The 25104-nt window shown below is 39.1% G+C and overlaps 2 protein-coding genes across 6 annotated transcripts in view; one reads left to right on the top strand and one right to left on the bottom strand.

Moving 5' to 3' along the window:
* Positions 1-4934, bottom strand: part of map4k5 (mitogen-activated protein kinase kinase kinase kinase 5) — a 63757-nt gene extending 58823 nt beyond the window's left edge. For all 4 annotated transcript variants that reach the window (XM_041812500.1, XM_041812501.1, XM_041812502.1 and 1 more), the window contains exons 1-2: positions 4537-4934; positions 636-886 (exon numbers count right to left, since the gene is read on the bottom strand). In XM_041812500.1, coding sequence (XP_041668434.1) covers positions 636-743 — 108 coding nt within the window. In that variant the 5' untranslated portion in view covers positions 744-886; positions 4537-4934. The remainder of the gene's footprint in view (positions 1-635; positions 887-4536) is intronic.
* A 2797-nt stretch (positions 4935-7731) lies between these two features.
* Positions 7732-25104, top strand: part of atl1 (atlastin GTPase 1) — a 29348-nt gene continuing 11975 nt past the window's right edge. The window contains exons 1-6 of one of the 2 annotated variants that reach the window (XM_041811987.1): positions 7732-7858; positions 17793-18043; positions 18201-18335; positions 20692-20796; positions 21198-21248; positions 24780-24836. In XM_041811987.1, the coding sequence (XP_041667921.1) occupies positions 7825-7858; positions 17793-18043; positions 18201-18335; positions 20692-20796; positions 21198-21248; positions 24780-24836 (633 nt within the window). In that variant the 5' untranslated portion in view covers positions 7732-7824. Of the gene's footprint in view, positions 7865-17792; positions 18044-18200; positions 18336-20691; positions 20797-21197; positions 21249-24779; positions 24837-25104 lie in introns of both variants that reach the window. The other variant, XM_041811985.1, reaches the window with a different exon arrangement.

Genomic DNA, 25104 nt, shown 5'->3' with positions numbered 1-25104 from the left:
TGGGTGTCCATACTCCACAAGTCCCAAATATTGCAGCATAACCTGCATCGTATTTTAAAAAGTGGAGCGCTACCTTCAACCTCTTCCTGTCAGCCATGCTTGTTTTGTTGATGATTCAGTTAGCTGCTACCGAAGTCATTACTCTTGGGCGTGCAATGCTGCATTCACTTCCTGCATGGAAAATTGACTACTCTTCCACTGTCTTGCAGTCACAAGGATGCGTTTAGGTACCGAAACATGGTACCATTTGATTTTAAGTGAATCGGTACTCGAGAGTACCAAAGGAATTCGGTCAGTATCTATAAAAGCACTGAATTTGGTACCCATTTCCCGTTTCTACCTTGGGTATATTTTGATGCAGACTGCCAGATTTTTTCTTGTAACAGAGTAGTAATACGGGATTTCTATCTTTATTTTAGGCGAGGATCTTTAATACTCCTTCCCCCTCTCAGCTCTAAAGGCAGAACTTGGCCCTCGTTCAGCCACCGCTGTCAAATGTGTCAGCCACATGTTATGATGGCAGCTAAAACAAACAACACTCTGCCTTAAATTAGGATTGAAAAGTCATGTGATGGTAAGCCAAGATCTCTCCAGCTCTGATGTCAGGCTGTGGGAACCATTACACTTCACTGTACCTTGTACACGTCTCCGTATGTGCCACTTCCCACCCTCTGAATGAGCTCAAAGTCATGCTGGGGGTTTCTCCTCTGGATTTCTCCGCTTGGCCGGGGAAAGATATCCATGGTGGCTGGAACAAATCGATCCTTTACATTTAGTTGGCTTGATCAAATCTGCAGGCGGTGGTGGTGGGAGTCTGATGAAGCAAAGGCCCTGAATATTAATTGATCACGGTTCACTCAGATGGTCTTTCTCCTGGCTCCATGTCCTGAGGGAGAAAAGTTTGAGAAGAAAGTGTGAAGAGAATATTGACATGACTAAATTTTAAAAAAGCATGACCAAAATTTTATCTTTCAGCGTCAATAGCAACTCAGCTTATGAGATCACCGAGCCGTACTTAAACAACTAAGGATATCTTTGATTTCTCTTGTACAACCACTGAAAATAAAGATATTAAGGTTTTTAATGTTTCTATATTTGGATACTTTTTGTATCATATGATTTACAATGACGTAATCTGTTATTTAAGAGATTAATGGTACTGAAAAGCAATAAAAACGGAAAATCTTTAGTCACATTTATCCAGAAGCTGCCTCAAGCAAGAAAGATAGTACTTTCTAGACTGCATCAATAAACTGCCAATATTTTTGTACAGCTCTAGCCCTCTGTTACCCAGAAAAAAATGATAGATGGTAAAAATAATGGATGGATTGTTAATTCAATGCAGTTAATACAACATAGAGGTATAAAGTTGACGCCTAGGACTTCTATTTCTGTTGCTATGATATCGAAAAATGTATAATTTCTGTTATATTTTAACTAATGCCATATCTAAGATTAAATCTCTAATATTGTGACAACCCTAAATGATACAGAAAAAAGGGGTTTTTGGGGATTTCTGCAAAAATATTTAGTTCTTCGATCAGAAGCATGATAATAACCTGACACACCAGACAGTTTTAACATATCCATGGCATAAGAAATATTTCACATCAGTCTGGGCAACACCCCATAGACAGTGTTTGGAAAGACCAGAAACTTTCAAATGCAAATTGCAATATTAGATTTGCCTGATGAAAGACTGAATCTCCCCAATCCGTCTGGTATGCATGGTTAACACAATGAAGAAATGACTCTTATACTACAGATGCTGAGTTAAACAAACAGTATATAAATTCTGCCCACTGCCACTGTTTACAGCACTCAGTAAGGTGTATTAGTAAAACATGGATAAATCTGACATAAAGAGGGAAAAAAGCTATTAAAAGTGGCCTTTTTGGTTTGCAGTGCAAGCTATTCTCCAAGCCTATTAGAATTGCTTGCAGTGTTAACCAGGAATGCCACTTTTACCTTCCTATCCCAGCATCCAAGTTGTACCTTCGCCAGTAAAGCAATCTGGCTCCCAATATTTTGTTTAAAGGTGACCCTTTAAGACAAGTTTATATTGGTCTCAGAGGTCCCCAAAACATGCCTGTGAAGTTTATTGCTGAAAAAACACTTCCATATAGGAGTTTTGCATGTCTAAAAACCCCTCTGTTTCAGCCCTGCTCAGAACGAGCTGTTTCTGTGTCTTCAAATGCTAATTAGCTGTCTGACTCCGCCCCTGACCACACCCCTCTCAAAAAAATTGATGCAGCAGTCCTGATATTACAGACACCTTTTATTTCCCCAAAGTTAAGACTGGGATTCAAACCATCAATCTCCCAGACTGTAGTCAGCAGGGTAACCCACTGAGCTATGTAAAATCTCAGCTGGTAGCTGAGAGGATCAGTAGAGGAGGGTGAAACTTTGCTCCAAGTGGGGGAGGACCAACCAAACCTGGGGGTGGGTGCTTAGGCCCCTGGAGAGGTCACTAGATGTAAAATCTGAAAATGGCTTGTTTTAGCATACATTTCCTGAAAGGTGGAGAAAGAGAGGGGGGAAGAAATGTATTTTTCTGGTACTTGAAGGGATTGTGGACAGGCCAGGGACAGAATCAGTAGGCTATTCTGTGGTCACGAATTAGTATTTTGTGGCCATGATTTAGTAGTTTGTGGCCATGAATTAGTATTTTGTGGTCACGAATAAGGCTATTTTGTGGTCACGAATTAGGCTAGTATTTTGTGGCCACGATTTAGTATTTCGTGGTCACGAATAAGTATTTTGTGGCCACGAAATAGTATTTCGTAGTCAAACATTAGTATTTTGATTTAGTAGTTTGTGGCCATGAATTAGTATTTTGTGGTCACAAATTAGTATTTTGTGGCCACAGTTTAGCATTTCGTGGTCACGAATTAGTGTTTTGTGGCCACAATTTAATATTTCGTGGTCACTAATTAGTATTTTGTGGCCACAGTTTAGTATTTTGTGGTCACGAATTAGTATTTTGTAGCGATGATTTAGTAGTTCATGGCCATGAATGAGTATTTTCTGGTCTCCAATTAGACTAGTATTTTGGTGTCAAGAATTTGTATTTTGTGGCAACTAATCAGTATTTTGTGGCTACGAATAAGTATTTTTTGGCAAGGAATTAGTATTTTGTGGTCACGAATTAGTATTTTGTTGCCACAATTTGGTATTTCATGGCCACGAATTAATATTGTGTGGTCATGAATTAGTATTTTGTGGTCACAAATTAGTATTTCATGGCCACAATTTGGTATTTCGTGGCCACAATTTAGTATTTTGTGGTCATGAATAAGTATTTCGTGGCCACGAATTAGTATTTTGTGGCCACATTTTAGCATTTTGTGGTCACAAATTAGTATTTTGAGGCCACAATTTAGTATTTCATGGTCACAAATTAGTATTTTGTAGTCATGAATCAGTAGGCTATTTTGTGGTCAAGAATTAGTATTTTGTGGCCATGATTTAGTATTTTGTGGCCATGAATTAGTATTTTGTGGTCACGAATAAGGCTTTTTTATGGTCACGATTTAGGTTAGTATTTTGTGGCCATGATTTAATATTTTTCGTGGCCACTAATTAGTATTTTGTGGCCACAATTTAGTATTTTGTGGCCACGAGTAAGTATTTCATGGCCACAATTTAGTATTTCGTGGTCACTAATTAGTATTTTGTGGCCACAATTTAGTATTTCGTGGCCATGAATTAGTATTTCGTGTGCACGTCATAGCTATATTGTGGCCACAATTTAATTTTTTTTCTGGCCACGTCATGTCTGGGGCTCCATAATTTTTAAATGCAAGAGACAATTTTGTTATGCTGGTAGTCTGACACCAAAAGAGTTTTTAAAAGGTTTTGTTCTGGTATCAGCATCAGCTGATATCAGTATCAGTCCTAATTTTCACAATCTGATCATCTTTACTACGAGCTATTAAAAAAGATAGATTATTTTGAAACACATCATATTTAAGACAAAAAAAAACAAACAGCCAATGCTTTTATGCAATTTTGGCAGTATGTACAATACTATCGAGTATTAAGGTGTTAAGGACTTCTATTTCTAATGCTGTAGTTTCTAAACATTTTTCAACATGGTTTAATTTTTACTAGAATTACATAAAAAGATACAATTCTGGGACTGTGACAACCACTTGTCATTTCTTTACAGAAAACTAAGGATTTATCGCGATTCAGCTTAAAATTTAGAGATATGACAGGTCTATTTCTCATATTCTAAACCTGGTTGCCCAAAGAAAAGCACTAAGTGTTGCAAACGTCCCCAGTCTCCCCTTTTTTAAAGTTACCAGTCTTGTAGTCTCTTTAATGTACACTAAAGTTAAACTGACGTGAAGCTCAAACTGAACAGTGAATGTATGTTTCATTGTCTTTAATAGCCCATTGAAGGGAATATAAAGCTCCTGTTCTATCATTATGGATGGAGTGAATTAGGGGCTGTAACTCTACTGGCACATCAGCTAGCTAACGGCTAAAGCTAACTAGCAAAGCTTAGCTCCTAACTTCAACCATTCCTACCTTTAACACTGCAAACACAGCGGACGAACATGTCTTGCATTTTAAATCCTTTCCGGTGCCGTTTTGAGAACGATGGCGTCGAGTAATCGTCCAGATAGTAAAAACCGAGCCTCCTTTGTTATCGAGGAAAGTGTAATAAACTTCAGTTGCTGCTCTCTCTCAGTCTCCCTCAGAGCAGCGGCGGCGCAGACGTTACCGTCAGGAATTCAGCGGTAACTTCAGCCGTTGACATGTCATTTCCCTCTGCTGCCAGTTTTAGACACTCAGCTGTAAACATTAACGATGAAATAAATTAACAACGTCAAGAATCGCTCTTTAACTCACCCCCTACAGTAGGAAACATCAGCCGAAAAAAGCAACAGTCTGCTGATAATCTCTGAGAAGTCGCAGTTACAGGATTCTCATGCTGCGTTCAAACGCACCTCGGAAAATGAACCGTCTCAACTGAAGAACAAAACAATGCAAAGTGTCTGGTCTAGTGATACAATTTGTGGCTCTTTTTTTGGTGTAGGGCAGCATTTTATTAATTTAGCAATAAAACTTTAATGTAACATGCTATTTAATTTTAAAGGCTTAAAGGAATGTGCATCAGGTTGTAAATGATTTTTCATAATTAACCTGTAGAATTTGTTTGACCTGTTTGTGTCATATATACATTTCAAAAGCACTGATGCCTCCCTTAGCTAGGACATCCTTGTAAAGGACAAAACAGTAAATTAAAAAAGTCAAAATGAATATTCCAGTTGCGTGTCATGGAATTATCACTACATGCAGCGCAGTATATAAGCCCTCACCAACCCTTCTACCTCATGAAGCCAGCTATTACATAACCTGGATTATTTCTGCATTGTTGCCCTCAGTTAAGACTAAAAAACAAAAACAACCGTCATATAGTACAGACACAACACCAGACGGGTCCCACATTCATTCTTTAACCAGACGCATAGATTCATTTAAAATCAAATACTGTAAGGAGAAGATGGAGGACAGAGGTAAAAACCCAGTGAACAGGTTAGTTATTCATTTACCTGATTGAGATTCAATTTGCACATTTTAAAGAAAAATAAATATTTTTAAATAAGAAAGGCAGTAGAAAACATAAACATAAACACCAAAACTGACTACCTTAGTGAGTAAAAGTTGGTAAGGAGTAAAGGAAGTTTCTTGCTCCATGTCTTTTTTTTCAACTACAACACAAAAATACATCCAGTGTCAATAAAAGATAAAAATGACTTTATCTGAATATTGTGCAACCACTTACCCTCCATATCTCTTTATATCTTCTGTAATACCTCGATACAATATAAATACAATGTAATATGCAATGTGATTTGCATTACCAAGCAATAGATGACTTAATTGTACACATTTATGTACCTTTCCATTTTAGTCAGTAAAAAGAATATATATATTAAAATAAATAAATAAACAAACAAACAAACCATGGCACATTTGAAGTCACTGAAATCACACAAGCTCCCAATTTTGATGCTCAGTTCAGATCATCATGACCTGCGTTAGACTAATGCACAAGAAGAATAGCCAATGCTTCTGCTAGTGCTAATGGGGATCCTATAATAAAGTCAGAAAGAAAGAAAGGTTGGTAGAGGCTGCAGCCTAGGGGCCAGACAGTTAATATTTTCATGTTACTCAGAATCTGTGTTGGTCCAGAAACATTTATCAGTTTATCACCTAATTAGTTAGATATAATGGGCCCCATTTTGCGTACTAAATCATTATTTATCAATTCACGTAAGGTCAGTTTTGTTTTTAAATGACTTAAAAAAAATGTGGTGGAGCTTTATAAGTACGGTTTGGCCCTAGGAAAGAAAAGCCCAAAGCCCCATAACCACCTTAACCCAACACTTCTTCTTGTCCAAGTCTACATGCCTAGATTCTTTGGTATATTTGCTGTCATTTCCTAGGTTTAAATGCTCCTTTTAACACTTCCGATGACACGCGAAGGCACCACAAGTTCCAATCTCTTTGTAGTTACCGCCACCTGCTGACTAAACCTTGCAGTGCACCTTAACATCCGCCTGTATGAAAGAGGCCTCATATCAGTATTACTCAACCCTGCTCAACCAAAGAGCCAAACTGTGAAAAAATATCTTTGCAAGATCCACAATCTAAGAGGTGAAAAATGGCAATGAAGAGTTAAAGTGGCAATAAGAACAAGTTAGAGGTGACAAAATTGATATAAAAGGGATAAAAAGTAGCAAAAATGGGCGAAAAGGGATTAAAAGTGGCAAAATGGGCAATAATTGGCATAGGAAAGTGGCAAAAATGGACATAAAAAATGGGGGGTAAGGGCAAAAGTGGCAGAAATGGGCAATAAAGTGGTAAAAAAAGGGGATTAAAAACTGGCATAAATGGGCAACAAAGTGGCAAAAAGGGGATAAAAAGTGGAATAAACTGGGGGGGGGGGCAAAAAGTGGCGAAAATGAGCCAAAACGGGAAAATAAACATAGATTAACATAATCAGGGTGAAAATTGGAAAAATGTGGGGAAAAAAGTGGCAAAAAAGGCAGAAGTGGCAAAAATGCGTGAGACATGACAAAAACATTAGTGACAAGTAGCAAAATAGTCAAAAAGCGGCAAATATATTGAAAAAAAAAAAAAAAGAAAAGTGACTTAAATTGGCAAAAGCAGCAAAAAGGTTGGAAAAATTGGCAAAAGGCAACTAAAATGGGCAAAAAGTTTGGAGTGGGAAATAAAATTGCAAATTGCAAACAGCAGGGAAAAAAGTAGCAAAAAGTAGTGCTTAAATGAGCTAAAAATTGCTAATAAGGGCAATGCAAATACACAGACAAAGAATAAAATTAAAGCCTGATGTATACGTGTGGGAAACAAACTGATAAATGTGACTTGTAATGGATCATTTCGGAGGTCAAAGTTCCTCTTTTCAAGGTTTTCTGGCGGAATAATATTTCAGATTAAAACACAAAAGAGCCACACGTTGAGTATCAGTGCCTTAAATGACTGAAATCCTCGGTTTAAATGCTCGGAGGTTTTAGTGGTGTTGCACAATGACGTCTGAACTGCATTTATTCTCCCTCTACTATTCACAGAGTGAGATTAGAATAACAGACAACAGCGCCATCTAGCGGAGTGTTTTCACGCTGCATCACGCTCGGAATAATAGTTGGAAAAAAAAAGCCTCCATCATCCTCCTGCGATGCGAGCATCGTTTTGGCGGAGCATCCTCCCTCCCAACCCTCGACACTCATGACTGCCGAGTAGGGTGGCTGATATTCGGACAAACAGAGGGGATTCAGGGACAGCATCATGGCGAAGCACCGTAAAGACCGAGACAGCTGGGGTGAGTGTACGTACATTTTCATTTTTATGCTTCCTTTTGACGCACACGGTATTTTTCTCCTTTCCTTTCGAGGCTAGGGTGTAAGCTATGCAGCTAATTACATGTTTATTTCCGTCTCCATGATGAAAGGCTTGTTTTTGTCACAACACTGAAATTATAATGGCTATACTTGATGCTAAAGGCAGGGAAAACACATTTTCGGTTTGTCACCGCAGAGATAGGGGTGAATCCAGTTTAAGGGAAGGGACATATTAGATAAAAATACATGCACGTTATTAAAACCGTATGATCCTGCCTATTAAAGATACTCTCTATGGGTGTAAATGGTGATATTTTTATAAGGCCTGTAAATATTCTTACACTGAGCCATTATGATGGTGCATCTGGCATCTAATTATGTAATCTTGCATCAGTAACTAGCCCTCTGTACACTCACTGCTTTCATCATTATCACCTCTAACAGATTAATTATTATAACAAGCATCCTCTCTCCCTTCACACGGCTGAATTCAAGTATAAAAACAAGCCCTTAATGAAGGAAAAATGAGCATTTATTGTACTGATATGGAGGAAAATGCAGCTGTTTTGTCATCTGAGTCCTTATCTGTTCTGACCCACTTTAAACAGATGCTGCTTCTGACGTCTTCGGTTGTTTTAAAGGGCAGCAGCAGCAGCATGATCAGGTTAACCAGGCAGGCGTTGGTGCTCGGTGTGTGTGGGGCCTGTGCAGGAGATGTGAAGTCACACTGACAGTCCTCTTCAGGCCTGAGAGGAAAGCACAGATGATTCCTTCTTAAATTATTCACTGTGCATTCTTGGCCTCCTGCGTAAATCTTTTAGCACGCTCCCAAAATTTGGCCCTAAATCTCACCGTGGTGCCTTTGTTCCTCTCCCAGGCGTGCTTTATTTGAAACTGCATCCTGAGAATGAGTATCACAACCAGACAGGATGGAAATTCTGATGTTTGGGAGCATTTTTAACCTCAGGAATGCTCTTTTGTGCTTTGCAAGGTCCTCAGACACAAGTTCTTGCAGCAGGAATAACAGAACAGAAGCAGATCTAAAGGCAAATTTTCCTCTCTGTATCAGGATTCAAATCAACTTAACTTTATTTTTAAACAGCTTTATTACAAACTTGCAGCCTTCATACAGCAAAGCTACAAACATCAGTGAAAAATGGGAATAAGATTTGACAATTTAGCACTTAAACAGAAAACTAGTCAACAAAAAACATTAAAATGTTTAAATTAATACTAGATATTAACAAAATATAATAAATAATAATGATATATGAACTTAGGTCTAGCTTTCTACAAATCCAAAGACATAACACACATGGGTGTTAGGGAGATTGCAACTTTGATTTCTAAAGGGGGGGGTCATAATTTTATAGGTGATACTGCAGGACACCTTCTCAACATTTAAAAGCAATAACAGCCCCTAAAGATTTGGGTGGGATTTGCACGAAAGGTAATTTCTGCAGAAAAAAGTCTTTGAAACATGCAAATGATTTATGACTTAAAATGTTCACAACTGCCAACTGGTGGTTTTATTCTTCCATGAGGTTTGCATGCACCAGACAGTAAAAGTGCAGTACTGGGGCAAGAAGGAAGGCTAGGCTGGTTTGTAACCTTGATCTTGCACCTCCAAAATCTACCCAGTTAAAGCTTTAGTCAGAGTGGACATTTGTGCAAAGTTTGAAGGAAATGCATCCAATATTTCTTAAGTTAACCGAGGCCAAACTGCTGGATGCTAACCTTGCAAAGCAGATGGATACGCCCGTTTCCTTGTTTCTCACTGGCGAATCCATCTTGCAAAGCTCCCATCTGAACCGTTTGGGCCCAGTTAGAAAGTGAAAGGACAATTTAGTGCCGAGGGGCAGTGCTTTCAGGCGCGGCAGAGCGGTGACGTAAGCAAGCAGCAAGAAGAGGCCGGTGCAATTATGGCGGAAGAGATTAGCGTGGATGCCGCGAAAGCGCCAGTTTTATCAGAACTTGACAAGAGTACCTTGATGCAGACAAGATGGCCGACATACATCCAATCCATACCGGAAGTCTCAACCAGAAGTCTGTACCTCTCAGGTTAAGCTTAGGCATAAAAACCCAAGTGGTTAGTTCAGGCTAAGGCAGTGGGGAAGGTGATATATTTAAGATCCAGCACCAAGGGTTAGACTTAGGCACGAAAAAGACTGACAAACACTGGCAGCTGAGTCCAACATGAAAAAGAAACTTCCGCTTGGGACTTCCGGCATGGATTGGATGTATAGCGACGCCCATGTTGGCCATGTTGACTGCAGTTGGGTCCCTCTCGAACTTAACAACATTTCTTCATTAAAAGAAGAACAAAGAACAGCAGTGAGTTGTTTACTTTTCAAAACTACTAAAGTCGTGTACTGACATGTCTGCAGTCGCCATGGTTCGTGTTATGCAGTTCTCTGTGGAGTTTACTCCTCGGTCGCAGCTAATGTTTTGTTGCTCTGATTGGCCCGTAAAGATGTGACAGACAGAACGTTCATCCAGTCACCCTCTGGGCTCTTCCCTTTCCCAAACGCCATCTATACGAGGTTTACCACACATCCATCTGCCTGTCAGGTTAGCTGGATGCACAACAAACCAAACAGCCTCTGGCATCAGCTATCACCAGTGCAGAGGTACAATGATGACAGAAATGCAAAATCATGGCAAATTATGACAACAGTAGACACAAATCAGCGGGATAGCAACACAAAAACAGGGCATCAGTAATTATAGAAAGTCAGAAATGATGAAACATGAATGCAAGGCTAACATTGCTGCAAATTCAAAGATGAACTAAAAAGATGGGAGTTGCATTTTGATTGAAAATACAGAAAGACTAAACCAGAGGCAGTAAGTCCAAAAATTCAGTGGTGTAGAAACACAGGGCTCTCTTCCAGGTGCTTTAGCAGGACACCCAGATGTCATTTCTAAAGCTGTAGAGGTCCATAAGGCCCCTAAAAGTGGGACATAAATGAATGATGGTTTGTAATTTCTGCTGAAACAAAATGATTGAAAACATGTGTCCCAAAATGCTTCAAGGCCAAAAAACAAAAGAAAGAAATGGAGAATTTTAACAGCAGGAGATACAAATTTGCAGGATTAACACTCTAAACCAAAAATAACAAAAAAAGCCAAATTTACCCCTACAGATTAGCTAGAAATAAAAGAGACAGTGATGAAATATGGACTCAGACCAAAACACTATTGCAAACTTGTAGATATTCCTTAAAGACTGGTGCTTCAGGTTAACAATGTGATATCCAGAGGTGGTTAATTTCAGATTTTAGGGGCACAAGAACACGAGGCTCTCGCCCAGGTACTTTGACAGGAAAGCAGGAAAAAGCTTTGCGGGACCAAAGCTACGTTCCAGCATGAACGGCCTGTTTAACGTCATGCCACAGCATCTCAGTCAGATTTAAGTCCAGACTTAGGCTAGACCACTCCAGAACCTTCATTTAGTTTTTAGTCCATTCAGAGGTGGACTTACTGGTGTGTTTGGGATCATGGTCCTGCTCCATAACCCAAGTGTGCTTGATCTTGAGGGCATGAACTGATGGCCGGACATTCTCCTTCAGGATTTTCTGGTAGAGAGTAGAATTCATGGTTCTAGTGGTCCAGGTCCTGGTCCAGACTGTCACACTACCACCACCATGTTTGACTCTTGGTCTGATGTTCTTCTGATGAAATGCTGTGTTAGATATCATGCACACCTTTCAAATCTTCTGTCTCGTCAGTCAACAGAATATTTTCCCAGAAGTCTCGGGGACCATCAGGATGTTTTTAGTCAAATGTAAGACGACCCTTTGTGTTCTTTATTGTCAGCAGTGGTTTTGGCCTTGGAACTCTCCCATGATGCCATTGTTTCCCAAGTCTCTTTCTGATTGTTGAGTCATGAACTCTGACCTTAACCCTTTACCTACTCCGTCTAAAAATGGCGATTTGGACATATTTTGTTATTATGGCTGTAAAATAGTCAGGAAATGCCCTAAGTCTGAGAGCTTTGGTCCCTTTTCCCAGGAGTACTTGAACTTGAATTTCCAACATCTGGTTAATAATTACTGCACATTATATGGAATTGTCAGCAGTTTAAAAGAAGAAAAACAAAAAAAGGATTTGTTTGTCATGGCTTTTATGAGAAGAAATTTTCTTATTGTTCATGAAGTTTTGATTTGACATTTGAAGTGTGAACCTATACATGTTTAGAACCATCTCCAGTCATTTTTTGAGTCTAGGACTCTGGGTGTGCAAAACACAGTGCAAAAGATAACTATATACATAGGCGACAATTAGTGCAAATAAAGGTGGAAAAATGCATTCTCAACATTCTCAAGTAACATATTGTTATTGCACATGACAGACACGCACAAATGCCACTAACGCTATTTTTTGAAAAAACAACAACAACAACAAAAAAAAAAACACCACTCTGGCTTGCTCTCCTTTTACTCTCTTCCTTTACTCTCCTTTCTCACTCGTCTTCTGCCAAAGCTGCCGTTTTTGGGGTGCTGTTCGACATTACCGTAATATATATACCACATATCATATATTGCCAGACACAGATTCTCAGCTCTCTGTCAGCATTGGAATTTTTTAGATTGATCAAACTTTTGAGGAGTTACGGTGTTGAGAATCTGTGTAGCGGTCTCGCAATACTTCTGGTGTTTTGCTATGGTGTTTTGCTGTGAATGCCCATGTCATATCGCTGTGAGTACCGTAATGAACCATATATGTGTGCATGCCCACAATTCTCAGCTTTCCAACACCGTTGGAATTTTTCTTATTGGACAAACTTTGGACATATAAAACACAACGCCAGCGCCGGGTCAGTAGGTAAAGGGTTAACTGAGTCAGTGAAGCCTGCAGGTCTTTGGATATGGTTCTGGGTTCTTCTGGGACCTCCTGGATGAGTCATCCATGTGCTCTCAGAGTCATTTTAGTTGGCCGGCCACTCCTGGGAAGGTTCACCACTGTTCACAGTTTTCCATTTGTGGGTTATGGCTCTCACTGTGGTTTAAATGTCTTTGTAACCCTTTTCAGACAGACAGATGTCAGTGACTTTGTTTCTCATCTGTTCTTGAATTTCTTTAGATGGTGCCATGATGTGTTGGAGATCTTTTAGTCTACTTTACTTTGTCAGACCGGTTCAATTTAAAGGATTTCTTCATTTAACAGGTCTGGCAGTGATCAGGTCTGGGTGTGGATAGTGAAATTGAACTCAGCTTTCCAAAAAATATGGTTAATCACAATTAAGTCATGATTTAACAAGGGGGGAATTACTTTTTCACAGAGGGTCAGATAGATTTGGATGCCTTTTTCCCCTTAATTAATGAAATCATGATTTAAAAACTGACTTTGACTGTCTATATTTAATCTGGTTGGTTATTTTTGTCTAATATCAAAATTTATTTGATGATCTGAAACATTTAAGTGTGATAGTTACGTTAAAATATAAGAAATCAGGAAGGGGCCAAATACTTTTTTACTGCGCTGTAGGTTGCCATTTTAATATAAAAAGGCAGTTAGGCCAGGGCGACATAAATGTAATAAATTAATTTTAAACATGCAGCAATAGGTGCTTTATAGCAAAGAAAAAAATGAGCAAAAATGGAAAGCAACAAAATTTGACAACAATGAATACACATGTACAACAAAAAAACAGTAAATTAGTCTAAATTAACTCTAAAATAAACTAAAGAGAAGAAATAATGATCAAATGTGGACTTCAGTCAAATTTTTCTGCAAATTTGAAGATAAACTTAAAAGATAGGTGGTTTAATGTGCAGAGGAGGTTGTCATTTTGACATGCAGAGGCAGTTAGTTCAACATTTTGAGGGTATAAAATCACCAGACCCTCCTCAAGGTATTTAACAAGACACTTAACTGTAAGTGGTAGAGGTTCCTGTCAATTTATTGGGATTAAAATCAGTGTAAATGATGCATTTATGCAGAAAAATGTCATTAAAAGCTTTATAAATAACTCCAAAATCATGTGTAAAAGACACAAGCATGGTGTATTTGATCATGCAGCCTGCTCTCTCCACATGAGACAGCAGAGACTGGAAACACACTGAGTCACTGCCTGGAAAGCTCCGGAAAGAGCTGAATGCATCTGATCTGATACAAACAGATGGAGAGCATGACGTGATTCGTTAGAAGTATTAACAAGCTCACAGGCCGTGCTATTGATCCGGGGCTAACAGGAAAGAGTAATGGAGTCAACTTTCCTGTTTCCTCCATTAGTGGACCGCTAAGTTTGCCTATCAGTGCTGTGAGGACGTTCAAGTATCAGTCATGAATCGCAGCTTTGCTTTTAATACGACTGAACCATCCAATCAGCTAATTTAAAAAATGGCTCTTTGATTTCTTTAAAATCAGGCTGAAACTGAGAGAGGAGGGGTCTGATTGTTCAGAGTTTACACGTGACCTATAGTGTGAAACGTGACAGCAGCCTTGTAAAATATGCAGATGATGTTACAGTGTTTGCCAGTATTAACAGCCAATGCTAGGCTGATGTAAGCCAGATATAGATATATATTGGATTAGATATTGACAGCTGAAGGGAGACAGGAAACCTGGGGAGAGAAAGTGGAGGAAGACAAAATAGTGCCAGGATCAGGAATCATTATGCAGCCAGTGCATTGAGGACTGAGGTCTTTGCATACGATCGCGCCTGCTCTACCTCCAAGTCACTTTAGCAGCATGTACATCCCAGCTTTGAGTTTATTAACTGCATGTCACTCCCTACTTTCCTATCTACTGATGAATTAGAAGTGATGCTCCAGATTTGTCCTTTTCCTTTTCAAAGTTTCAGAATGTTATTCAACAGTTCCCTGAATAAAAAGTTTAGGAGGCAGCTGCCTACATGGTCCGTCCTCTCTGCACAGACACCCTGGTGTGAGTCTTGGCCAGATGGTCAGGGAACTCCTGGTAAGGAGAGGAGACTGAGTGAAGACGGTCTCCTTCCACAGATCAGCGGTCAGGAAGCTGAGTCTTAGAGTTGGCATCAAAGGTGACCTCTTCAAGGTTGCAGAGTGTTGGCAGAGGTCATCGATACTGGCAAACATGAGCAGCTTCATGTGCACAGGAGCAGACACATTTCCAGTACCTCGGGGGGGATGAGATGCACAAGGACAGAGCCGCATTCACGGGTCACCTTGCAGGGGCCTGGTGCGGGGCTTTCCAATCCCCACTAACCACTCCTGACAGCTTGGCCAGGATAATGGCTGCGCGGATGGCCACGTCTTTGGAGCACCTCACCCCTAGGTGCTTTAGTCACCAATAGCAACAAAGACCTTGAACCTGGTGGGCTGACCGGCCCTAGTCTGCCTCTGGACAGGCATGATCTTAAGCACCTTGTCTTTCAGGAAGAAATCAACGATCTTAGACTCCTTGATGGTCAGGTAGACTCAAGTCTTGGCCTAGCTGGGTGACGGTGACCCATTCCTCTCAGACTTGCCTTCCTGGGTGCCTTGGCCCCTGTGACGGCATTGAAACTTCCACAAAAACCTTTTCTACCAGCGGCATCGTCTGCCTTCTGGTGATTGTAACAATAGGAAGAAGCTTTTCATAAGAAGCTAGGAATGGTGCACAATCACGCCCAAGAATTTACAAACTTGTACACATGCTGGTAATCAGGGACTTTTCCTGTTCTTGTACTTTACATTCTAAAAACTAAAACCCAGGTTAGGAGCTGAATCTGTGACTTATTCTACATGCTGTTTACTCACAACTGTGCCACCAAATATGATGACCAACAGCATAAAAATGTAGATGACTGCCACAGAAATTAGAGTACTAATGCACTGTTTTCCAACCTGTGGCCCAGGCCCCCTAAGATCCCCAGGTAGAGGTGAGCACAAGGATCTCTCTGCTCTGAAATTCTCTTAAAGGTAGCAGTTAATACTGTGGAGGAGATTAATGCCAGTTTTAGGCAGGAATATATCATGGTGTGGGTCCCTGTGGCTTTCCAGCTTTTTCGGACACAGGTAGGGGGGCTCAGAGGAAAAAGGTTGGAAACCACTGGATTAATGGATGGTGTTGAGACGGCGCCTAGGTGGGAAAGTCGTGCTGTTTTTACACATGAATTTCTGAAAGTTTCTAGAAAATTTATAGACAGACTTCCTTTGAAATCTTTCTGAAGCTAGTCTTACATAATCTGTTAGAGCAGACTGTTTCACAGATCAGCAGCACAGGATTTCACCTCCATCTAGGCCAGTGGTTCTCAACCTTTTCAGTCAGGGACCCCCAAAGTAAAGGTGCCAGAGAACGGGGACCCCCACTGTACCTGAAGGTGGTTGAACACAGCCATGCACATTCAAGAATAGTCATGTGGAGACAAGACTGTCCTTAAGGAGGGATAAAGGGGGAGGTTATCTATATCTCTTTCTATTAATTTGTGTAGTAAATAGCCTTCTATAAATGAAAATAAATTTTGTTAAAAACATTAAAAATGGGTAAAAAAAATGCTTAAATTGGTGAATAATGGCAAAAAATGGTGGAAAATATGTTGAAATTGGATTTTTAAAGATCAAAAATGGGTTAAAAGTGGCAAAAATTAGATAAAGTGGCCAAAAAACAACCAAAAATTGATTAAACTGGCAAGAATTGGCAATAAAAGTGGTTAATAGTGGCAATAATGAGACAAAAACAGGCAAAAAGTGGCAAGAATTGATTTATAAGTGAAAAACAGGCAGAAAAAAGGAGGCCAGATTCTGGATTCAGGTCTAACCTGAGGGCCTAACAGGGTCACCTTTTAAATCATAAACTATCAACCTCATTCCAACAGTAATAAAATATAAAAAAAAAATTTGCACTGAGGATCAATGATTTTGAGGTTAAAGTCTCATAATCTGAGGAAAGTAAATTTATTAGTTCAAAAGGTCAAAACATGAAATTTAAATTGAAAAAATATGTTTTTTAAAGGCAAATATATTAGAAAGAAAGTCAAAATTATGAGTTTAAAAGGTCAAAATATGAAATAAAATTTGTAATCATGAAATTAAAAGTCAAAATATGAATCAAAGTTTTAAATTATGAGTCTTAAAGGTCAAACTATGGGGTGAAGATGGTGTTTGGTAAGGACAGAACCTTTCAGACTGGACAAGCAGTAAACTTTTGATATAGAAGGAGTGCACCGCCGTCGAGGAATAAACTACTTAACTGATATGATTCTTCACTATCAGTGGAGCCAGTTAGTATTTTATCTCTTGCTGAAGTCAGTTGAGCAAAATATTTTAACTTGCACAAAGACAAGCTCTCAGAGCGGTTCTTTGCTCTTCAGTTCTGATCAAACTGCTACCGTGGCTGCAGCCATGCTAATCTCTGCACAGGCCGCCATTGTTTACAAGCTTGCAGTCACCTGAACTAAACCATGCCCATAGCTACCGCCTCTTCCTCCTTGAATGAGGCTGATTGGTGGAGCCATTCTCTGACCAGGAACAAGGGTATCAGATTAAAGGTTTGTGAGATAGCTTGATCAAATGATGGTCATGGAATTTGACTGAACCATGTGCTTTTTGCAAGGTTAATTTTCACAAATGAAATCTTGAAAATTTAGGTATGGTTGGGTCTTAGAAGTCAAGACATGACGGTATTGTTTGCTGGATTCACACAGCTACTCACCTCAACTTTAATTTCACTCAGGGGCAAGAGTGAAAAGATCAGCCATTCATTTTCATACATGCAGTAACTGAAAAAAAATCTAGATTTAAGAGTCTAAGGAATTTGTTGGCTCACCACATGTTGATATAAATGGATTAGTGTCTGCAGCAGCTGTTTAATTTAAACTGAGAGATTAGAAGCTCAATCGACTCTGCATGCTTGTACATAGCTTCTTTGCATGCTAGATCAATCAAAGATTGTACCCAGACTTACCTGACTACATCATCCTCATCTCCTCCTCTCTGTCTTGTCCTTCAGGGTCCCTCAGTGATAAAAATGTCTACGACTGGAGCTCAGAGGAGGAGGAGCCTGACGGACGAGCCCGGCCAATTCAGGTGCTGCTGGTCAAAGACGACCACACCTTCGAGCTGGACGAGGCGGCACTGAGTCGCATCCTGCTGGCCGAGGAGGTCCGAGACCGGGAGGTGGTTGCCATTTCTGTCGCTGGAGCTTTCCGTAAGGGGAAGTCCTTCCTCATGGACTTTATGCTGCGCTACATGTACAACCAGGTAAAGTATCTGAATATAAAACAGCCATTAAAACCAGAATTAAATCCATCATCAATCATCAGGGTCATCACTTTCTGCATTAACAAAGCAGCAGGATGATAAAGCAACAGCTACATTTAATGATTAAGATTTTAAACTATCTGACTTGCATTCTCAGGCCTCTGACATCTGGCTCGGAGACTCAGACGAGCCTCTGACCGGCTTCTCATGGAGGGGGGGCTCAGAGAGAGAGACCACGGGGATCCAGATCTGGAGCGAAGTCTTCCTGGTGGACAAACCAGACGGGAGAAAGGTGAAGTCTGTTATTTTACACCGTTTAATCAAACTAGGAGGTTCAATGAGATGTAATTAAATATCATACTGACGTTTTATTAACCTTTAGACCACAGTTGACATGAGCTTTTTATATTTTTAGTCATCCTGGGAGCAGCAGGGTGAAAGACTGCTCTCTGTCTGTAAATTCATACAGCAGCTCCTCAGTTAAAATTTACTTCAACTGTATACTTAAAGTAGGAGGGTACTTATAGCTGCAAAAGATGGAGATGGAGAAGAGGGTCAACTCCATAATAAAGTACATGGATTAGAATGGTTGTCATTACAGTCCCTGCTGGTGTAATGGCCAGGTGGCTGAATACTTTTGTCCATAAAATGAGGACAGTGTAATTCTGGGACTATCTGAATAAAACACCAGCAAAGGGAAGTTCCCTCTTGACACCCTGGTGAAGTTGCTTTTTGCTGCACGTTATTAAAAACTTTTCTTTATCTTTATGCAAAATTCATCAATGAAACCAAAACAGTGGTTTAGTAAATAAAAACACTTAGGGCCAGATCTACTAAGATCCCAATTTGCGTGTACTGATTTGCGTGTGCAATCTAGAATTTAGCGTTTGGGGTTGGACTGCGGTTTGCGGGTGATTTACTAAGAGTGAATGCGCAAATGACAAGAGGTGCAAAGGTGTTGGAGACATGCCTATTTAAATGAGGGTTTTGCGTGTTTCATGGTTTGCAGCACGCGCAAAATGAAATTCGACCCTACAGAATTAGAGGAGTTGGTGGATGAAGCCAATAAACACTTAAATGAGCTACAGCAGAGAAGCCCTCAGGGAGTCGGGGAGAAGAAAAAGAGTTTTCCCTGTTAGATTATGCTTCCTGTATTTGAGTGAGATCGTCTTGTTTTTGTATTTTTTACCTGGTAAATCACTAATTAGCGGTCGATCGCATATTTTTTGTTTTTTGGGGTTTTTTGCTGTGTGGATTTATTGTGTTTTTTTTCTGAGGAGATTGGTGGATTATAGACTTTTGCCTTTGCGTTTACGTGAGTCATAGGCATTTAAAAAAAGACTTAAAAGACACTTACAAGTCCCCGGATAAGGACTAGGTTGCTGTTTTCGTTAGATTTGGACTTTTAGTTTATTATGAAATTATAAAGACTGAGATAAAATCTTTAATTTTCTTGTGACCTACTTTTCATTTGAGTTTACGCACGGCGTGCGCAGATGTTCTGGGGAGGCGTTAATTAAATGAAAAGCGCTTTAAACTCATTACATTCTCTTGAGAGATTTATTGATTTTATTTGTTCAGCATTGTTGTTTATTGCATTTTGAATATATTCTTTACTTTAAAAGGTTTTCTGTTTTCGTTAAAATCCCCCCTTGTGTGTGTTTAACGCTAGCTTGAGGAAAGTTAAGTGTTAGAACTTCACACAGAACATCAGAAAAACAGGATTGGGAGATCCCAGCTGTAATAGCTACTGTACGCTGGAATGACTCAGATGCAAAAAAAATATAAACTTGCAAGGAGTTTTGTCATTGCAGGTATTGCGTGACTCCTTCTCGTGGCTGGCTCCAAATCTGCTCTGAGTTCCTCCAACAGCTCAAAAATGGCAAGGCTGGAGAGGCGATATGTTTTAATGACTGTTTCCTCATTGAGTCCAAAAAATGTTCACACAAGGGTGAAAAATGTGTTCTCTGCGTCTTCTTTCATCGTTTCGATGTCTCCGTCTTGCCACAATAACCGCAGCCATGTGTGTGCAATTACGCATATAAACTGTTTGCACCTCCCTTTGAGACGTGTTAAATATGGAAGCAGTTTCTATGAGCAAAATTGCTTTCAGGTTTGATAAATTGCTTTCCATGTGCTAAAATAATATATTTACATTTTCTCCTCCCAGCACATGCACAATTGCATGTTAACGCCCAATATTGCATATTCATTGCGGCGAACGTATTGACTGGATGCAGCTGTGCAATTTTGCACCTTTGAAAGATGCAACCCTTAGTGCATGCTGTTAGTAAATCAGTTGGTTTTTTTTTTTTTTTTTTTTTTTGCGTGTGCAATGAGTTTGCACACGTTTTTATACATGCAAACCTTAAGTAGATCTGGTCCCTGATGTAGTGCAATTTCACTGAGCAGAGTCTTCAATTCAAAACAGGAAGTAAGCTTCAGAGATGGATGGAGTAGAGCAGTGCATCTCCATGTCATCTTCTGTTGTTGTTTTGATAGAGAGCCCCCTGGTGGCCGATTTTATACACACTCTGTTTAAGTGAGCCCTAAGGTTTAAGTTTGTCTTTACAATCCCATTCTTCTGCAGCCAGTTAATTTCCCTCCTTCTATTTATTTTGGTAACATTTCTCTGTTTTCTGGGCCAGGTTGCTGTGTTGCTGATGGACACACAGGGAACGTTCGACAGCCAGTCGACTCTGAGAGACTCAGCCACCGTGTTCGCTCTGAGCACCATGATCAGCTCCATGCAGGTACGCTGACCTCAGCTGCTTAGGTAACTATCCTCATGATAGGGTTGGTCTTTCTATAAAGCACAGCGGTGTGGATTTATCATCTCAGTCGCTCTTAGACCCTTTGGAGTGATTTAGTGCCGATGATCATGATTTAGAGGATGAATCCTCATGTCTCTGGTGAGTCATCTGTGGCCATTAAGGTTGGCGTTCCTAGCCTCAGGTGAATTTTGCAGTGAGATCGACTAGAAATCCAAATTGGCAGATGACCAAGTGGTTGACTCACCCCCCATGTGGCTAGGGTTCAGGTCCAGCCTTCGGCTCCTTTTCCCCACTCTCATCTCTTTCTCTGCCCACTGTCCTTTCTCTCACAGCGAAGGCACGGAAAGCTGTAAAACTAAACGAATATTTCTTTTGTTCAGGTCTACAACATCTCTCAGAACGTTCAAGAGGACGACCTTCAGCACTTACAGGTAACTCTCTGGTGTGAAAGTGTGCTCAAAAGTTTAATATTAAACCAGACTGACAGTCTTTTTAGTGTTTGTTGACATCAGGGGTCCCAGCTTTTTTAGCTTTAGGTCTGAATAGGAAGTTAGCACTCGCCCAGAGTTCTAAAAATACATCACTGATATAACCGCAATGTAAACATTATAAAAGTTAAATGAAATAATTAATGCTGAATGACTTTTATGCTGCTTTATGTTCATTTTTGGACCTCTATAACTGATTTGAATAATCTAACAGTGGGGTTTTAATTTATTTAAGGTGGAACTTTTTGATGTATTTTATACACTGCAAATAAAAATGAAGCAATCAATGGAAAGATAAGAAAAAGCAATATTTAGAGGTGACTCAATGAAAGACCACTTCAAGCCTTTCTTTTGTTTAGGGCTTACTTAGGCTTTTTTCACCATTTTTAGCCAACATTAATCTACTTCCTGTATGGACAAAATCAGAAATTCAATCAAATTTGTGGCAGTAACTTAACTATGAAAAGATGAGCTAGCAAAGCATTAAACACCCTGTAAAGCAGGGGTGTCACACTCAATCACTGCAGGGGCCAAATTCTGAATTTGGGTCTAACCTGAGGGCCTAACTGGGCCAAAATTTCCCTTAGACTGTCAACCTCATGTTCACCGGTAACAAATTATAGGGAAAAGAAAGGTAACACTGATGATAAATGATTCTGACTTTAAAAAAGTTAAAAGTTAAAATCATGATTTTTAACAGTTATTAAATAAAATTCAAAATCATGAGGTTAAAAGGTCAAAATACGAGATAAAACTCAAAATTTTGAATCAAAAAAGTCAATATTTGGGGTTAAAAGTGATATGGAGTTGAAAATGTCAAGAGTTGAGAAAAGAATCTAAATCTATCTTTCATCTCTATTCATCTCTATTTTGAACATGTATAAAATTGAAAATAATAATAATAATTAAAAAAAGTTAAAAAAAAAAATCAGAGATTGTCACCATAACAAATACAGTTGCCCATGCGTTTGCGAAAAAAAGAAAAAAGAAAAAAACAAAAAGATAGACTGTTGACAATACCTTGCATTTGTCGCACGTTTACATTTTCAAAACCGAGTAGGCAGAAGTAGAAAAATTATTAAATCTAGACACAGAAAGGTGAAAATATGAGATTAAATTAAAAATCAAGAGTTTTAAAGGTCAAAATATAACATAAAATTCTAAATTATGAGTTTTTAATGTCAAAATATGAGACAAAATAGAAGATTTTAAATTGAAAAGGTTAATATTTGGGATTAAAATTCAAAGTTAGGAGTTGAAAATGTGGAAAGGTAAGATTAAAATCAAGTTCAGGAATTTAAAACGTCAAAATATGACTTAAAATTAAAAGCCTGAATTTAATGGTCAAAATATGAGACAAAATTATGATTTGAAAAGGTCAAAATAAAAAAAGTAAAAAGTAAATAAAATATGTAAATGTCAAAACCATACTATAGGTCGTAATTGTGAGTTGCAAATTAGAAAATACAAAATGAAAACACAAATCTGCAGACGTCATACTGGTGGGCCAGTTCTAATAAAAATATGATTTGATTTGGTGGGCCGGGTGTAACTGTGCCAAGGGCCGGATTTGGCCCCCAGGCCTTGAGTTTGACACCCCTGCTGTAAAGAAAAAATAAATCTGTGTTTAGGTTTGTAATATGTGTGTGCAATGTGTTATGAATCCCCAGGTCAAATTTCAGTCAAATCAAAAATCCATAAGTTTATATAATTAAGCCTTAAAATCATGAAAAATGAGGCAGTAAATCTGCTCCAGGATGGTGTGGGCTGAAGCTGAAGTTTTCTGGCTCAAATCTCTGTTCTGATGCTTTAAATGATCCATAGCCCACTGTGGCTGATAGATTTGTTAAATTCACCTCTCAATGAACAAAAAAACAGAATTTAACTGACTGTTACCTTTGAATAAAGGCAGTGACATCAGCTAACAACAGACTGGACTGAGCTGAACTGCTCTGAGATTTTATATTGTAGTCTTAGAGGGGCGGGGTCATTCCTCTCTGTGGGCTGGTGACCAACCTTAATCCAACATATCTAGAGTGTTACGACAAAACATTTAATTTCACTTTACAGGATCTTTAAGGAGTGAATATAAGGAACTGAAGGAAGTCTAAGTCCTGTAGCAGCCCTTACAGAGACTTTAAGGTCTTATTCCACTGTTTTTGATGGTTTTTTTTTTTTGTTTTAAATAATAACCAAAAATCATCACTTTAAGAGTCGCTGGATTCTTCTTTTTGTAATATCTGTCCATTTACTTTATTCTGAAGCTTTTATTCCTGAGCATCTCCAAATGTCAAACACACTCAGGCCTTTCCTCTGCATTACCAAAGGCTGTGGTGAAACCAGCGGTCATGAACTCCTCTTTCTATTTTCACTTTGACTTTATGGACAACGACATTTGTCACTCAGAGTCAGGAAGGCCGGGCGCTCGCCGTCTTCCTCGCTCAGTCAGACCCTGAAGGTGCGTGCAGGAGTCACTGGTCCCATAAAGAGAGCAGAAGGGGAGAGGGAGAGTCCAAAAAAATTAAGAACATTTTTAAATTACACTGTTACCACTTATACAATTTTTTTTTTTACCAGTTTTCATCACTTTTTCCTACTAATTTTACCAAATTTAACACATTTTTGCAACTTAAACCCCATTTTTTTTGTCCATTTTAAACATTTCGCCCAGATTTTTCTGCCTGTTTTTTCCACTTCTAAACCAAATCTTGCCACTCTCTGCCTATTGTTGGCTCTGTTGACCCATTATTGCCACTATTAACCCCTTTTACCACTTTTTAAGCCACACTTCACAATTTGATATGCCTATTTTTGCCAGTTTCTGCCCTTTACTGGCTCAGCTAACCTTTTTTTGCCAATTTTCACCAAATTTCCACCTATTTCTGCCACTTTAACCACTTTTGAAACCCCTTTTACCACTTAATATGCCCATTTTTGCCACTTTAAAGCATGTTGGTCATTTTTGGTTATTTTTTGCCACTTTTATCTAATTTTTGGCATTTCTAACCCCTTGCTTCTACTTTTACAATCCAATTTCACCACCTTTCCCACCATTTTTTGCCATTATTAACCCATTTTAGCTATTTTTAAACATATTTTAATTCTGTTTTTAACCAAAGGATTGCTTTTTAGAGGGCTACTTACTACAAAAATAAATTAAAAGTGTCTCTTTGATAAGAGTGGTTATTATTCAGGTTAAATATAAAATACCACAGCTTAACAATGGACCATGATTTGCTGGCCCCTAGTTTGGCTGGGCCCCAGAAAGCTCTCACATTTCCCTCCTAATGGACGGCCTCGTCTCCACATGACTATTCTTCAATGTGCTGTGTTCAGCCACCTTCAGGTACAGTGGGAGTCCCTGGTCTCTGGCACCTTTATTTTTGGGGTCGCGGGCTGAAAAGGTTGAGAACCCCTGTCTTAAATAATACATTTTCATACAACATTAATTCTGTACTATCCATCTTATTTCAGCTTTTCACGGAGTATGGCAGACTGGCTATGGAGGAGACTTTCCTCAAACCTTTCCAGGTACTTTCTAAACCGTATTACTGCTGGATGAATTAAGCATCTTAAACGTGGACAGCTCTTTGGTACTTGAACTCTTAAAAAAGGTATTTAACTAAAATATGTTATCATAAATATCATTAACAGTCCACTTAGTCTATTCTCAGTAACTGAATGTTTTAGTGATTCAAAATAGAGCTGAAAATAACTTTAAAAATGATGAATTAAGAGGAATCTATGGAAACTAAATACAAACTTGAATGGTTAAAAACAACTTGTTTCAGTCACTTTT

Source organism: Cheilinus undulatus, linkage group 18 (assembly GCF_018320785.1).
Source record: "Cheilinus undulatus linkage group 18, ASM1832078v1, whole genome shotgun sequence".
Lineage (NCBI taxonomy): Eukaryota > Metazoa > Chordata > Actinopteri > Labriformes > Labridae > Cheilinus > Cheilinus undulatus.
This window is presented reverse-complemented; position numbering and strand designations above follow the sequence as displayed.